Source organism: Haliotis asinina, unplaced genomic scaffold (assembly GCF_037392515.1).
Source record: "Haliotis asinina isolate JCU_RB_2024 unplaced genomic scaffold, JCU_Hal_asi_v2 scaffold_26, whole genome shotgun sequence".
In the NCBI taxonomy this organism is placed as follows: domain Eukaryota; kingdom Metazoa; phylum Mollusca; class Gastropoda; order Lepetellida; family Haliotidae; genus Haliotis; species Haliotis asinina.
Genome location: NW_027133898.1, coordinates 62,309 through 78,124, shown reverse-complemented (window position 1 = coordinate 78,124; position 15,816 = coordinate 62,309). Strand labels below are relative to the sequence as shown.

General features: G+C 43.6%; 1 protein-coding gene across 1 annotated transcript in view; it reads left to right on the top strand.

Annotated features, from left to right (window-relative positions):
* LOC137270012 (B-cell receptor CD22-like) overlaps positions 1-14,682 on the top strand; it is a gene marked incomplete at its 3' end in the record, with an annotated part of 60,560 nt that extends 45,878 nt beyond the window's left edge. Inside the window, exons 2-4 of the mRNA XM_067803826.1 lie at positions 9,038-9,313; positions 10,068-10,349; positions 14,407-14,682. Coding sequence (XP_067659927.1) covers positions 9,038-9,313; positions 10,068-10,349; positions 14,407-14,682 — 834 coding nt within the window. The remainder of the gene's footprint in view (positions 1-9,037; positions 9,314-10,067; positions 10,350-14,406) is intronic.
* Between the last annotated feature and the right edge of the window lie 1,134 nt (positions 14,683-15,816).

Sequence of the window (15,816 nt, the reverse complement as noted above, 5' to 3'; positions counted from 1 at the left end):
CCGTCCGATAGCTTGTCTAGCTGGTCTGGCGTGAAGGCATACCCTATGCGCGACCGGGTTGATTTGCTGATGCCCTGGTACACATCATTGACTCGTTCTCCCTCGCTTTTCCAGAGATCCCCGTAGCAGTGAAACACGTCACTGTCGTCGATACTCAGCACCTCGTTACCGCTGATCTTGACGGTCGTTTTCTTGATGATAGCTAGACCCACGTTCCGCACTAGCTCGCGTTTGTCGTTGTCGGAGGTCAACGTGATATTGAACGCCAGTCGAACAGTGCCTGGTACAATGAGGTCATTCTCACCAAGGTCTGGAAATCTAACCAGCAGAGTTTGACTCTGGTCTATCTTGCTGGGATTGTTGGTGATGGTCACCGACTGGCGCACGGCTCTGGCTCCTAATGGCTCTCTCAATCTTCTGAAAGGATCTAATTTTCTGCCGTACATTGTTATATATAAATGAAATATATTTTTAATACTAAATAATGGATGAAGACATACCTATGGATGATATGTGGGACGATAGTGCCCAGGCATTCAATGATGACCAGGAGACCTCATTCTCGCAAGGTGGCTCACTCATGGAGGGCGCCGTCGACGATTATTACAACGCAGTTGAAAATAAATCCAAACTCAAGCCGTTGGGAAGGAACTATTCCAGGTTTACCCTCGATAGCAATGGCACGCTGCGTTTGAAGGCTCACCCGGAGATCAATCTCGTGCATAAACGCACGAGAGAACCGCTTGCTTTATCAACACTGAGCAGTCGACATGGGAGTAACTTTGTCCGCGATGAACTAGGCTTCATAGATTACGGTGGCGCGCGACCTAAGCAGTATCCTCCGAAGTTAGTTCAAAGTCTGGAAGGCATCAGGGGCGCCACATCGGATCAAAACATGACTTATGATATTGAAAAGGTGTTGGCCGACTACAAGAACAAGCCCTTCCCGGGTCTCGAAATTACCTTTCGGGAACTGAATGTGTTGGACCTGTTGATGCAAACCATTCGTGGTCAGCTCTGGAAAAGCACGGCCAAAATGAGTGAGATAGACGACCACATCGCCTATGAAAAGGAAAAACTCGGTGAAACTGAGGACGAGTCTATGAAAGCCACCATCGAGGAACGAATACGTAATTTGGAAGATGAAAGGCAGACCTGGTTGGAGACTCCGGCTACAAAGAAAAGCTTAGATCCCAGACCAACCGTGTGCGGGAAACCATCAATCAAGTCCTCCACTGAGACACCACGTTAGCAGACAGGATTCGGATATTGTTCCGGGAGCAAGGGATCACCATCGCCAGCATACTGACTGCATTGGGTTTCATCATATCAACCCTGGTGGTGTCACTGACAGGGGGTACTGTGGGAGTTCCCCCCACACCCCCCACACCTGCCGGCGGCGGTGGGGTTAAAGACTGGATAAAAAAACTCGGGGAAGGCCTAGCTAAACTGGCTGGTAACGGTCGATGGCCCGCGGGAGATCAACTGGAGAATTGATAGCATCCTCAACGTTGGCAACGAACTGTTTCTGAGCGTCGTAAGCAGTTCCCTTACCGAGGATGTTGGAACGCGTCATCGACTGCGCACCCAACAGCGCCCACACGTACGTTCGAATCGAGTCGTTCAAGCGTATTGTACCAGCACGAGTGAATTCTTTCGATGTTTTTGAGATCATTTTAGTCCAGGCTGTGGCTGCATCAGGATTGGTTTGCTTTATACAGCTGACATGGATCTTTTCATTCGTTGTGGGGCCTGTAAATGTATGACGGTTTGGGTTGTATGTACCATCTGCAGAACCGGCCATATATGTTCCGGACCTGTAGAAGTACACGAGAACTATACCGAGACCATGGTTCACACCAGGAAGGCGAAAGTCTTTATTCGTTGGAATCTCAAACTCCCCACAAACACGTTCATAAGCGCGTTTATCATAGGGGTTATTCGTCATACTCCACGCTTTATCTTGGGGAAGAGGAGCACTTATTTCCTTCAATATTCGTCTCGTTTGATAATAAATATGAAACAAAATGACTGCCTTACTCAGTTCGTCTATACCGTAGTCTAGTGTCACACCCGACCCTGTCGTCGCACACCTCACAGCAAAGTTGAGTTGGTTCTGCCAAAACTGCATTGGGTTTTGATTCCAGTTTACCACCGCCTGCGCGTTATTAACGGTCACGATATAGTTTTCAAAGATATTAATAAAGGTTGTTTTAAACCCCATACTACCTACCACCACGATTTTCAAGTGTGCTAAGTCCATATTATAATATATAATTTATATATTATAATATGTACATAACACTTCCAGGAATAACGAGCGGTGAGGCCGTTCAGCTGACGCACGCGATCGATAACACGTCAGGCCAACTCGAAGTCGCACTCTGCGATATCACCTACCTACCGCAATGGACTAACATCAACGCCAGCAACAATAAGCTGTTCGTCAGTGGAACTCGCAGCCAGATAACTGACGGCTACTACAGCGTGTGGTCTCTAAACGACGAGGTCTTCAAACCCCTGGGAGCCGAACTCAAGATGAACGACTCAAACGGTACAGTGGTGTTAATCAACAACGGAAGAACCTCCTTGAGGCTCGGCCGACCATTAGCGAGGATACTCGGTATGTCTCCTGACGAGATAAAACCAACAACAACCGTCACAGGCATGAAGTTACCCGATCTAGTACCGTACCGAGAGCTGTACATTCATCTCGGTCAGGTGAGCACAACGTACAACATTCAAGGAGGTCACCCTTCCACTACACTGAGAGCAGTGCCGGTGAAAACTGAGAAATACAACGACGGTAGAACCGAGTCGTTTTCACCACGGCAGTATAAGAGATTAACCCAGGGCAACATACCTGAGCTGATAATATCGGTGTTAGATATGAATCATAATCCTGTAAATATAGGATACCTCAGCTTAACGCTTCATGTAAAATGACCAGCGCACAATGGCCCGGAGTGAAAAAATGCGTCAATATCGGGATCTCCGACCTCGGAGACACGCGCGGTTTCGACGCTCCCGGAGTAGATGGTAAATCGTACGCCTTGCAACTGAAAAACAACATTTACAAACGCGTTGAAGTCCCCTCCGGTGGAACCCTAAGTGATATAGTAGATACCACAAGAGCAAAAATCAACACTAAGTACGCCCTTGTCAACACCGGTAATAACTGGATAATATACCCATCGTTCGGGGGTAAACTGTTCGACTTAGACGATGTTGAGAGCACTACCGTCGCCCGAAACAAGCCATATATGCTCGTCTTCACCGAAGATGACAAGTGGGTGTTGTTACCCGATAACGACTGGTTTCTCAATATTAGGCTCGGCTCCCCCTACGTATTCACGGATAACAAAGACAACCACCTAAACAAAGTCGTGAACAATGGAACCCTGCTCGTGGCTTACGTCCCAACTCAGAGACGTAGCGTAGTCGTCAGCCCACTTGAAACTATGGCAGCCCACATACTATCGAGTAAACCGGCCATACAAAACGTGACATTGCAGTTGGTGTCTGAATTCGAAGGCGTGGTCAGTATACTAGAGAGTCTACCAGCAAACTCAACACTGATCATCAAAGTCTACCTAGGGGAACCATCGGGGAATGATGTCGAGATCGTGAAGGGGATCAAACTCGGGTGGGGGAAACGACACCAGTATCAAGTTTGCAACGTTTACGTGCGGGTGAGTGTCGGCTCCAACACCAGTCTGCAGGGGGTCAACGTGATCGTGGAAAACAAGATATCACTAACCAAGATCTTCCTGCCTGACAACATACACTTCATGGGTATGAAGTTCACCCATGAATTATTATCAGAAAACCAGTTGGAAATTATATCGTAATAGTATAATAATGACCAGTCATCGTCCCAACACTACGCTTAACGACCTAGGAGATACGGAGGGATTCGATCAGCCTGGTGAGGAAGACACCTTATATATCCTGCACTTCAAAGACAACGTGTACAGACGGGTGTCGTTATCAGATTTAAAAGAGCCCAAATGGCTGATCAACTTAACACTCACCTCACCTTATATCACAATAGACGCAGATACGTGGCAGATCTCTAAGATTAGGAACAACGGTATCTGGCCCGGGGATTTCATTCCGGAGAATCACTTAGGATCTCCGATACTTTTGTATACCGAAACAAATGGGTTAAGTTCTGGATTAGATAATAAATTAACATTTAGCAGTAATTATTTAATCCCGGGATCTCTTGATAGAATATCCTCCCCCTACACACTCATCATAGAAGTCGTCTTTACGTATTTTGACCAGGTAAACTCCTCGAAAGGACGCCAAATTTTACCCGGGTTGGTAATACACTGGTATACCGAACACTTAGACCAATATTGTCGTATTGTTATACAACGGAATACCCCCACGAGTTCTATAAAACGTTTAATAAGCCTCAGTGGGGTTTTTATTACAACAGAAAAGTCTATTAGCCTCTCACCTATTATCATTGGTAATGATCTATCCCTTGTAGGCTTCAAATTCATTGATAGCCTTTTAACTGAAACCCAATTAATATCTTTCAAAATATATATTATAGGATGGGCCTGTACCCAGTCGTAGAGGAAGTAGCAAAGACGCTGGAAACCGTAGATGGGTTCCGCTTGAGGCAGTTATGTGATGTGAAACGCCAACTAGAACAAGACCGTGACACGCGGAAAGCACTATGTAAAAAGTACCATAGAGCTTTCAATATCGTGGACGGGGCTGACACTACCCTTATGGCAACCAGCATGGGACTAGGGGCGGCAGGTGTTGGGTTGTTAGCTACCATCGTGGCTGCACCTATAGTGCTAGGTATTGAAATAACAGCTGGGGTGGCAGGGTTGGCAGGGTTGGCGCTTAAGTTAGTATCACGCAGACTGCATCGTAAGGCATTGAAACACGACGAGATCAGGGTTCTGGCCGAAGCAAAGCTCAACACAGTGAGTGAGCGTATTTCCACGGCACTCTCTGACAGTAAGATCTCAGAAGAGGAGTTTCGTTCAATCATCTCTGAACTCACAAAATATAACGGAATGAAACAAAATATTCGATCCAAGTCTCGTAAGTCTGCTATCAGCGAGGACGAGAAAAAAAAGTACATAGAACAGGGGATACAAAAAGCCCAGCAAGCCTTTATTACGAACACCAAAGTGATCGTAGGCGGTTCACGTTAAACTGTTTCATCGATATAAACGTGACATAGGCACAGTGTTACCTCCAACACACGTTAAGTAGTAGGGGTAATAGTAGCAAGAGCTAAGGGCCCAACCAAAGCCTTATTTAGTAAATAAGGCTTTGTAGAGACTTTTCTTGAAAGTGTTTTAAAACCCCCATTCCCTATACTACTAATATAATCAAGACCAATGCTGTAAGCATTGATAGCGGTGTGACGTTAGATGGTGCGTCGAACTACAAATGGGACGCAATGTAAATCAGGAAGCTGAACTGTCAGTATGCAGTACGATTCGGAATGAATTTCTTCAGTCAGAACATTTCAGTGTTAATGTGTGTAATGAATGCAAGTGTTTTAAAACCCCCATTCCCTATACTACTTACACAGACGCCGAGACTAGACCCCTGCTTATGAGGAAGGGTGTGTACCCCTATGAGTACATGGATAGTTGGGTCAAGTTCACCGAGACCAGACTACCCCCTATTGACTGCTTTTATAGCAAGCTGAATGAGGCGTCCGTCTCACGAGATGATTACTCGCACGCGACTAACCTATGGAATAAACTGGGTTGTAAGAACCTGGGTGATTATCACGACCTGTACTTGAGGACAGATGTACTGCTGTTAGCCGACGTGTTTGAGACGTTTAGGCGGACGTGTTTCAAGCAGTATAAACTCGACCCCGCATGGTATTACACCAGCCCAGGTCTGTCGTGGGACGCCTTGCTTAAAAAGACCGGAGTTAATTTGGAATTGCTCACAGATTACGACATGCACCTATTCATTGAGAAAGGCTTGCGAGGTGGGATTTCCATGGCATCCAAACGATACGCGAAAGCAAATAATCAATACGTGAAAGGTTACGATCCTAACAAGCCAACCAATCACATTCTCTACCTCGACGCAAACAACCTGTACGGCTGGGCCATGAGCCAGTATCTACCTACAGGGGGATTCGAATGGGTACCCCACGTTGATGTTATGGGGGTTTTCCAGATTCGAACAAAGGTTATATCCTCGAGGTTGACTTAGAGTATACCAAGGAATTACACACATCGCACAACAGCTACCCCCTGGCCCCCGAACGTATGAGGGTTAACCCAGACTGGATGTCTGAGTACCAACATAACTTGTTAGGTGGGCGTGTGACAGACGTTGAAAAACTCGTTCCTAACTTAATGAATAAGACCAAGTACATCGTTCACTATCGCAACCTACAGCTGTACCTGTCGTTGGGTATGAGGCTGACCAAAATACACAGGGTGCTCATGTTCGACCAGAGCCCATGGATGGAGCCCTACATCAGAATGAACACAGACCTACGAAAAAAAGCCACCAGTGACTTTGAGAAAAATCTCTACAAGCTCATGAACAACTGGGTGTTTGGTAAGACTATGGAGAACCTGAGGAAACGCGTGACCGTGAAGCTGGTTCGGTCGAGTGAGGAAGACAAGCTCAGGAGATTGATAGCCAGTCCAGCATTCAACCGTAGTAAGATATTCACAGACAACCTGGTTGCCCTACACATGAAGAAAAGCCACATAAAATTCAACCGGCCTGTTTACGTGGGGATGAGCATCCTCGATTTATCCAAACACCTGATGTACGACTTTTACTACAACGAGCTCAAGAAACAGTACGGTGACAGGTGTGAAGTGCTGTACACTGACACGGATTCCCTGCTGTTAGAAATTCGAACCGAGGACGTGTACGAGGACATGAAAAAACACCTCGATTTATACGACACCAGCGACTACCCTAAGACCCATGCCATACACAGTACGGTAAATAAAAAGGTCCTAGGTAAGATGAAGGACGAGTGTGCTGGCACGCCCATAGCCGAGTACATAGGTTTGAGACCTAAGATGTACTCCATACTGAAAGCCGACAATAGTGAGATCCGGAAGGCTAAGGGGGTTAAGAAGTATGTGGTGAAACAACACATCAAACACGCCAGATTCAAGGAAGCCCTGTTCAAGACCCGTACCTTTAGGCATAAAATGAACACACTTAGAAGTGATGGACATAAGATATACGGACTGACTATAAACAAGACGTCCCTGTCGCCTATGGACACGAAACGTTGGATAGCTATTGATGGGATAAACACATACGCGTATGGACATGAAAAAATTTGAGGCTATTTACTACAGCCCGCGTGGGTACTGGAAAGGAGCTAGCGCAGTAGATAAGCTAACTAAAATACCGCGAGTACCCCCGGAGGAAGCCAAAGCGTGGCTTGAAAAACAAGCCCTGTGGCAGATCTATTTGCCGGCACCACGCTACGTGCCTAGAAGGAGGTTCGGTATTAACATACCTAATAGCGTTCACCAGGCAGGCCTACTGTTCCTACCCCACGACAAGAGGTACAAGTATGCCTTAACCGTAGTGGACGTAGCCAGTCATTACAAGGAAGCCGAACCCTTGACCACGAAAGATTCGGCCCAGGTAGCCAGAGGATTGGAACGCATATACAAACGCAGCCCGCTGACGTGGCCAACAGAGCTGCAAGTTGACCCCAGACGGGAGTTCATGGGTGCCGTGTCACAACTGCTAGCCAAACACGATACAAAGGTCAGGCGTTGCACGGCCGGAGCCCATCGCAGCCAAGCCATAGTTGAGAGATTTAATAGGACTTTGGCTGAGCACTTGTTCGGCCATCAGTATGCTAGGGAGATGGTCACCCCTGGAAAACGATCGACTGAATGGGTCACGAGGTTACCCAAGGTGGTGTCGGCAATCAACCATGAAGTCACCCGTCTCACCGGTAAGAAACCGGCAGACGCTATCAAACTAAAATCAATAGTTGCAGAGTTGGCCGCTCCATTGCGTGGGAAGGAGAAACAGATACCAGATAGGGCCCTAGTGAGGTATCTATACCAGCCGGGGGAACACGAGGGTGATAGCCGTAAGCGGGCCACCGATCCTATATGGTCAGTCAAAACTTACAACATAGATAAAGTGGATATAAAAGCCGACGAACCTAACTTGTACTACTTGAGGGATGGGCCGGGTAGGGGGTTTGTAAGAGAAGAATTATTGATCGTACCGTACGGCACAGTGTTACCTCCAACACACGTTAAGTAGTAGGGGTAATAGTAGCAAGAGCTAAGGACCCAACCAAAGCCTTATTTAGTAAATAAGGCTTTGTAGAGACTTTTCTTGAAAGTGTTTTAAAACCCCCATTGTATATACTACTATATTTAATTAACATGTAAAATGAAAGGAAACTGGAAGATCACCAGAGTCAGGTTTTGAGTGAGAGATATCTATTATAGAATGCAAACAATTAGCTGTTACTAGTATATAGTCAACTAAACCAGATTCATTGCTTATGATTCACGTGACTGACATGTGACTGAACCAGGCGTGTCATGTGATGTCCTCCTCGACCATTCACAATGAGTAGTCCCCACAACATGCATGCTTCCAATACAGCTAATCCACACCTATTTACATCAATGCCTCATAGTTTAGATTTAGATTTATCAGGTAAATGTAGATATGCTACTGGCATACATATTTTGTCACCCTTGATCGAACAGCTGTGTGACTGAAAAAGATACTGCCACTTGAAGTCAAATTCCTCGATACTTTCGATGTCTGAGTCCTGGCATAACGAGGACTTTGCACGGAGGGTGTAAAAAGGGCAAATTTTGAAATTATCTATACATTTATAAAAATACACTTTCAAACAGCATACAGGAATATATAAATATTTTATCTAATGTGACACATACGTGCAGATCCTCCAACGTTTATTGTACACCCCAGGTCCTGTACTACTTTCCAAGTGTGCTGAGACATATCACATTTTGTTTTCTGATTCATATTGATTGAAATGTTATTCCAGATCCCCCAACAGTTGAAATACACACAGTGACGCCATGTTCCGGGTTTACGTTCCTGGTCAGCGAGTCCAATGTGGCTCTCAACTGTTCAGTCAAGGGAGCTAACCCTGCACCAGCCTCCTTCACTTGGTACCATGAAGATGCCACCCTTCAGAACGGGCCCAGTCCGATCTACACCATCAATAGTGTGAATAGATCCACTGGGGGTCAGTACAGATGTACGGCAGATAATGGCATATCTCCGCCAGGAGAGGATGATGTGACAGTCTACGTCCACTGTAAGTACTGGGTGTAGATTCAGTAACTGACTTAACAAGACAACTGTGTCCCTCTTGTTCCACACTATGTACTGCAAAATGTGTATCCACTGAGGCAAGACATGTCAGTGGGTCTGTACTATTACCCGAACATTGTCATGTTAAACACACTTACGGGCATACCGACAAGCACACACACGGGTATACACACAAACAAACACACAGGCACATCGATAAACAGACATACAGAAGCGTACAGACAGATAAACACACAAACAGGCATACAGACATATACAACAATTAATCTGACAAATTGTTTTCAGTGGTTATATAGATATAGCAACAGCAAGTAACCCCCACCCCTCACCCCCCCACCCCACCCCCCCTCCACCCCCCCCCCCCCCCCCACACACACACACACACACAATATGTAGTAGTTTGTTAGTAGTGGAAGTAGTAGTAGTTACATAAAAGTAGTCGCACAGCTGCTGTGAGTATCATTCCAAATGACTCCACTGGACATCCATGTTGTAAAACACATGTTTAACTCCAGATCTCCATGATTTCCAGATCATGACATGGAAACGTGAAGCATTTTCGTATTTAATGGTGTTCTACTGGCTCCTGATTTTAACTCCTTTTCACGACATGTTCTGTCCAGTGTGCAATACGAACACAATTCCCGCCATAAGCCAGACTCACCAACACATACAGCACATATGGCACACATGCGAGCAATGTGACAAATATTCTGCACATCATATCCATTTTTCAGATCCACCAACTGTGCATGTTGGCGATACTAAGAGAGTCGTCACTGAATCCGAAGACTTGACACTCCAATGTACAGCAGACGCAATACCGGAAGTGACGTCAGTAGTCTGGACAAAGAAAGTTGTAGGTCGAAGGATCTCTGAGAATGGGACTCTTCGTCTGAGAGACATACATAAGGATGACGCTGGAATATATGTCTGTAAAGCCACCAACAAGGTCACATCCTGCTCGGAAGGACCACAGACGAAACACTCACATGCGTCTGTAACCCTGGAGGTGCAATGTGAGTAAAAATGTGTTTGTGAAGTTATGTGCGTGTTATGTTATACTTAATTAAAGGTGGTGGTATGTTAAGTGACAATATTTAAGAAATACAGTTCTCTCTACCACCATGTATAGTGTAATAAAGTAAACTTTCCCCCTGACACAAGCGTCCGAGTGCTTTAACGTTGTAATAGTTCAGGGTGAAAGTGTGCTTTATTACACTATACATGGTGGTAGAACGAAATGTATTTCTTTTCTAAAATGCTGTATTCAATAATTTCTAAACCTAATTTCGATTAATCTATGGCAGAATACAGACGGCGGCGTCTGTGACCTAAATTAAGAATCCTCGCACAGGGCTAACTAACGCGCTGTTCTTTTGACGTGTCAGCCCCCTACGTTAAGACAAGGGTTACTAGAAAAACAAATGATGAAGAGTTTGGTGATGGTTTATGTTCGGGTTAAATATCTTCTCTAGATCATTTTAATTACATTCGTGATTCTCTTAAACCATACAAGGCAATATGACTGCCTCATTTCTACTACCAACGAAAGTTTAGATCAGTACATTCAGAGGAAGCTGACAAGTCAAGCGACATTCCACGATTGCATTGTGGGAATGTAAACATTGCCAACATTACCGTGTCTCTGTAAGAGTCGAACTATGAGACATTGTATCCGTCGGAAAACATAAACGTAATGTTTCCACGGTGATGTTAGATGTGTAATGCAACTGCAAACCAAGAAACGGGATGCGACATTATCGTCTGATAAAGTATTGTCGGCACCTTTGATCTTTCACCGAAGCATCTTAGAATTAATGATAGTAATGTAATAATGGCTATTTATAAAGCACCGGTTGAATCGCAAAGCGCATTATTAACATTATTACCTGGGATAGCCCAAACCGCCTTGAGGCGCCGGAAGGTTAACAGTCATGTGACTTATCCACCGGGTACCCATTCACAAATGGGTGAATAAAGGCAGTTGATGAACATGGTGCCTAAGGTGAGACCACATGTGTCACGTTTGCTTCGTCGTGAGGCAGGGTTGAAATCCTAGAAACTCCCAGGAGTCTGTCCGCCAAACACTGTCACCCATCTAAGAGCTCTCATCGTCACACAGGACCACATACCACCACCTCTAAAATAATCTGTAACACATAATTTGTGTAAGATACAGAACCTGACTAGTACTTCCTTCTCATCAGTCCTGCTAACAGAACGAAACCAGGGTATATCCATGTGCTAGATACAAACAAGTTCATCATGCATTGTATGCATGATTAATACCATTTAGATACATAAAGGCAAAAACAAGGAATCGAATCATTACTTGGTAATCTCATCATGTTTTATATGAATGAATGAATGAATGAATGTCTTTATTTCCTCCAAAATACATTCGAAGATTAAGCATTTATGATATCAGTCAACTACACATATACATATGATATTAGCAAAGCACACATATTTATAGAAGATGGATATTTTCATGAGTGGTAGTTTAGAAAGTATACATCAAAGAGTCTTTTAAGGCATAGATATAGTTTGAAAAGTGTAATGTGATGGTTTGCCATGCTGTTTCGTCAAGATCAGGGATCTGAAGTGTGGCACCACAAAAGAGTACAAGGGCATCTTCATCATCCAGTATTTCAATGAATACATATATATCTATATCCAGTATGTCAAGTAGTGTCATATAAAAATGATTTCGTTGGCTCATTACAGATTCACAATGTAAAATACGGTGGGCATCATGGTCATGGCAGTACTTATTACAAAGCGTACATTCCTTTGAGAATTTGGCTTTAGAGCCGACTAGTACAGTAAGTTGTATACGTGCTTTATAGTCTGGGTACAAATACATTAGAGTGTAAAGTCTATGTAGACTCAGTGTTTGGTGTATTACAGCATATCTGGACATATGTTCTCTTATGGAGAGTCTCAATTTCCATTGGGCTTCTTCATAAGACAAGATAGAACTTACAACTATTCTTCTCCAAGCTGTCTTTGACGGAAAAATACCAGTTTCGACAAAAGTTACTACATATTTCAATAGATTATACTTCCGTACAGTACATAACAAAGTTTTGCAAATACTGCGTGAGTTAATATCTAAGTGAACAGTTAGTGATAAGAATGTACAGAACATCGTTTTCGTTGATGAATGACAAGCGTTGTTACATAATCTTCCTATAAATAGCAATCTACACTTATCAATGTACCCAACCATTGTCCAGAGACATAGGTTGGCACACACAGAATCTGTTGACATACGTCTGTTGAACCCTTGAATACATTTAGCAAAATATCGTTGGGTATTTTCCTGCAAATCAATGTTTTTGCCTTATAGCGGAGGCATGGTTTCACAGCCATAGAAACTTGTAGGTAAAATCATTCTTTTCCATATATTAACACATGTAACAGGATGTAAATCAGTGTTGTTAAGACCCAGTGAGCGTAAGGAATATATAGTTTGCCTGGCCTTTTGACAGTTAGCGAGAACTCTGTCTTTACAAGACAGATCTGATGAAAGTAGAACACCACCATATTCTACTGCTGAACTTGTATTAATTGCGACGTCACAAAACGAGAATGAAAGCTCAGGACAAGATTGTTTTCCTTTCCGAAAAACTACAACAGTGCTTTTAGATGCATTGTATGTTAGGCGCCATCGGGAAGCATAATTCGAGACAATGTGAAGTGAATTCTGCAGCCCACACGGGGTGGTGCGTAACAGTGTCGTATCATCGGCTAACAGGATTGATGGCACGTCTATACCATATACACATATACCATTGTTACTGCGTCTTAGTTCAGTTAATAAATCATTAATAAAGACAAGGAAGAACCATGCAGACAGGACTCTACCTTGTCCTACACCTTGTTTTACTTCAAATGTATCTGAGCTATTTCCGTTGTACATTACAAAAGAAGAGCTGCAGGTGTAGCTATGATATAGCAGATTCCACATGCTTCCCGTTATACCCAAATTGTAGAGTTTTAGGAATAGACCGTTATGCCAAACGCGATCAAAGGTTTTCTCATTATCGAGAAACGCTGAAAAGACTTGTGAGCCACGCTCAACATAATATGTTACGCAATCATTGAGCATGAACGTTAACATAATGGCACCATGTTCTTTTCTAAATCCAAATTGGAGAGGGTCTGGAAAATAAGGATTAATATGACTTATATAACATTGCAGACGTGAGAGTAATAGTTTTTCAAATAGTTTTCCTATACAGGAGGTACCGGTGATACCCCTGTAGTTTTTGGGGTCGCATTTTGAACCTTTTCCTTTGTAAATGGAACAATCATGCCCAATCTAAGGATACTGGGAAAGTAGACAGCTTTCATAATTGCGTTATATAAGACGCAAAGCTTTTCGACCAGCGCGTCACCTCCATAGATAAGGTGTTCATTGTTTACATGATCTGGTCCGGGGTATTTATTACGATTTAGATTGACCAGATGTTGTTTTAACTCTGGATATCGGCATATAGTACAGCGTCAGCATGACTAGAATCATTAGCATGTGAAATTATATCTGCTAGTTTCTTATCAACAGATGCTTTAACTTCATCTCCAAACATTTCGGCGTGGTGCGGTAAGGCAAGGTTAGCATAGTAAGCACCCCACAGGTTACAAATGGCCTCTGGTGTGTCCGCTTGGGTATTGTTAAACACTAATTGGTCAACCGTTGACCGCAGGCGTCTATGTTTACGCACAGATTTAAAGAAGGTATTAATCTCAGTTTCTGATGTAATTTCGAGTTCACGAGATAGTTCTTTTCGTTGTTTTCGCTTTGCCTGTCGATGTAAACGACGGAAATCGCGCTTTGCACGTTTGTATTCTGTTTGAATATGAATAGTCTCCCCTTGGTTTGTCGTCTTCACATCCTTCCCTGCTTTCCTCACGTACATATAAACGTACGTGCATCTATTTGTTACTTAGTAACACTGCATTAAAATGCTATACACACCTTGCCCTGGATGTACTTTCCCAGCGCAATCGCATACTTGCATATGACAATTTGTTTCTCATTAATATAGAAGTATAATGTTATTGCAGATTCTCCTACAGTTGAAATACACGCCGTGACGCCATGTTCCGGGTTTACGTTCAGGATCAACGAGTCAAATGTGGCTCTCAACTGTTCAGTCAAGGGAGCTAACCCTGCACCAACCTCCTTCTCTTGGTACCATAAAGATGTCAGCCTGCAGGACGGGCCCAGTCCTATCTACACCATTAGTCGTGTGACTAGATCCAGTGGGGGCTGGTACAGATGTACGGCAGATAATGGCATTCATCCACCAGGAGAGCATGGCGTACAAGTCGACGTCCACTGTAAGTACTGGGTGTAGATTCATCAGCTGGCACTGTGTGCCAATCAAACAGGGTTACATACTACTAACAGGAGAAAACGTGCTTAGTTATAAACATTTCCTTCACGGATTTGAGCCAGAATCAATGGTTCCATCTTCGGCCACTTCATACTCACAATTGAACAGACTTCAAAAGATTCTTCTTGGCTATCTTAAATTAGCAACGTTAAACTTATTCTCGTTACGACATAGCTGTAGCATTGCCAATGTGATGTTAAAAATTTACTGACTGACTGCCTCATTCACTCACTGGACACAGCTGAACAAAGACGGAGACTGCTGTAATGCGGGTTATGTAAGTTCATTTATCTAGTGATGATGTTGGAAACTGAACTAAATTAACCTAATCTTTGTTTTCGCCTTTGTCCCTTTGAAAATATGTGTAACATGATAACTTTCTTGCTAGCTTGTCATTTTGACTGAAGGGGCAAATCCAGTCAAACAGGCTCTCTGAGAAACCCTAAATACTGAAGACTAACACCGCCGGTGCTCATGTGCAGTCACGGTTTATCAACCTCCTGTATTCTGCTATCACATTGGCCAGACCTTTGTTACGATATTCAAACCTGGTGTAAACCATGGACGCTCAATGAGCCTGTTACGATGTAAACTTTAATAAAAACGCAAATACTTGCAGCATATTGTAATAAACGTGAGGTAAATTATAATAAAAACTGATGGAAAATGTAATAATTTTAGTTGCAGTCAAATATTGACGTAAATTGTAATAACAGTTGTAGCCACTCGTAAATACATTTTCTTTGCAGATCATAACCCAATAACCTTGTTAGGGCTCTTACTCAAGAAAGAAATAGCGGATCTTGTTCAAATGTGGTACCAACGTATATTGGCAAGATTCACCGTCATTAGATAAACTGAATGACCTCGAGATAATTTGCAAGGTCACAGCAAAACTCTGAGGGTTTTGCCAATATAGAGATTGTTGGCGCCATAACCCAAGGAAGATTTGACAAATCTCAGCTAAATAATGAAAATTATATATATGTAACCGGAGTGGTTTTGGACATACCACAAAGGCAAATAGGTTCCAGTAGATGTCAGGGTTTATTGGCAAACTCGTAACAGAAAGGCCCTG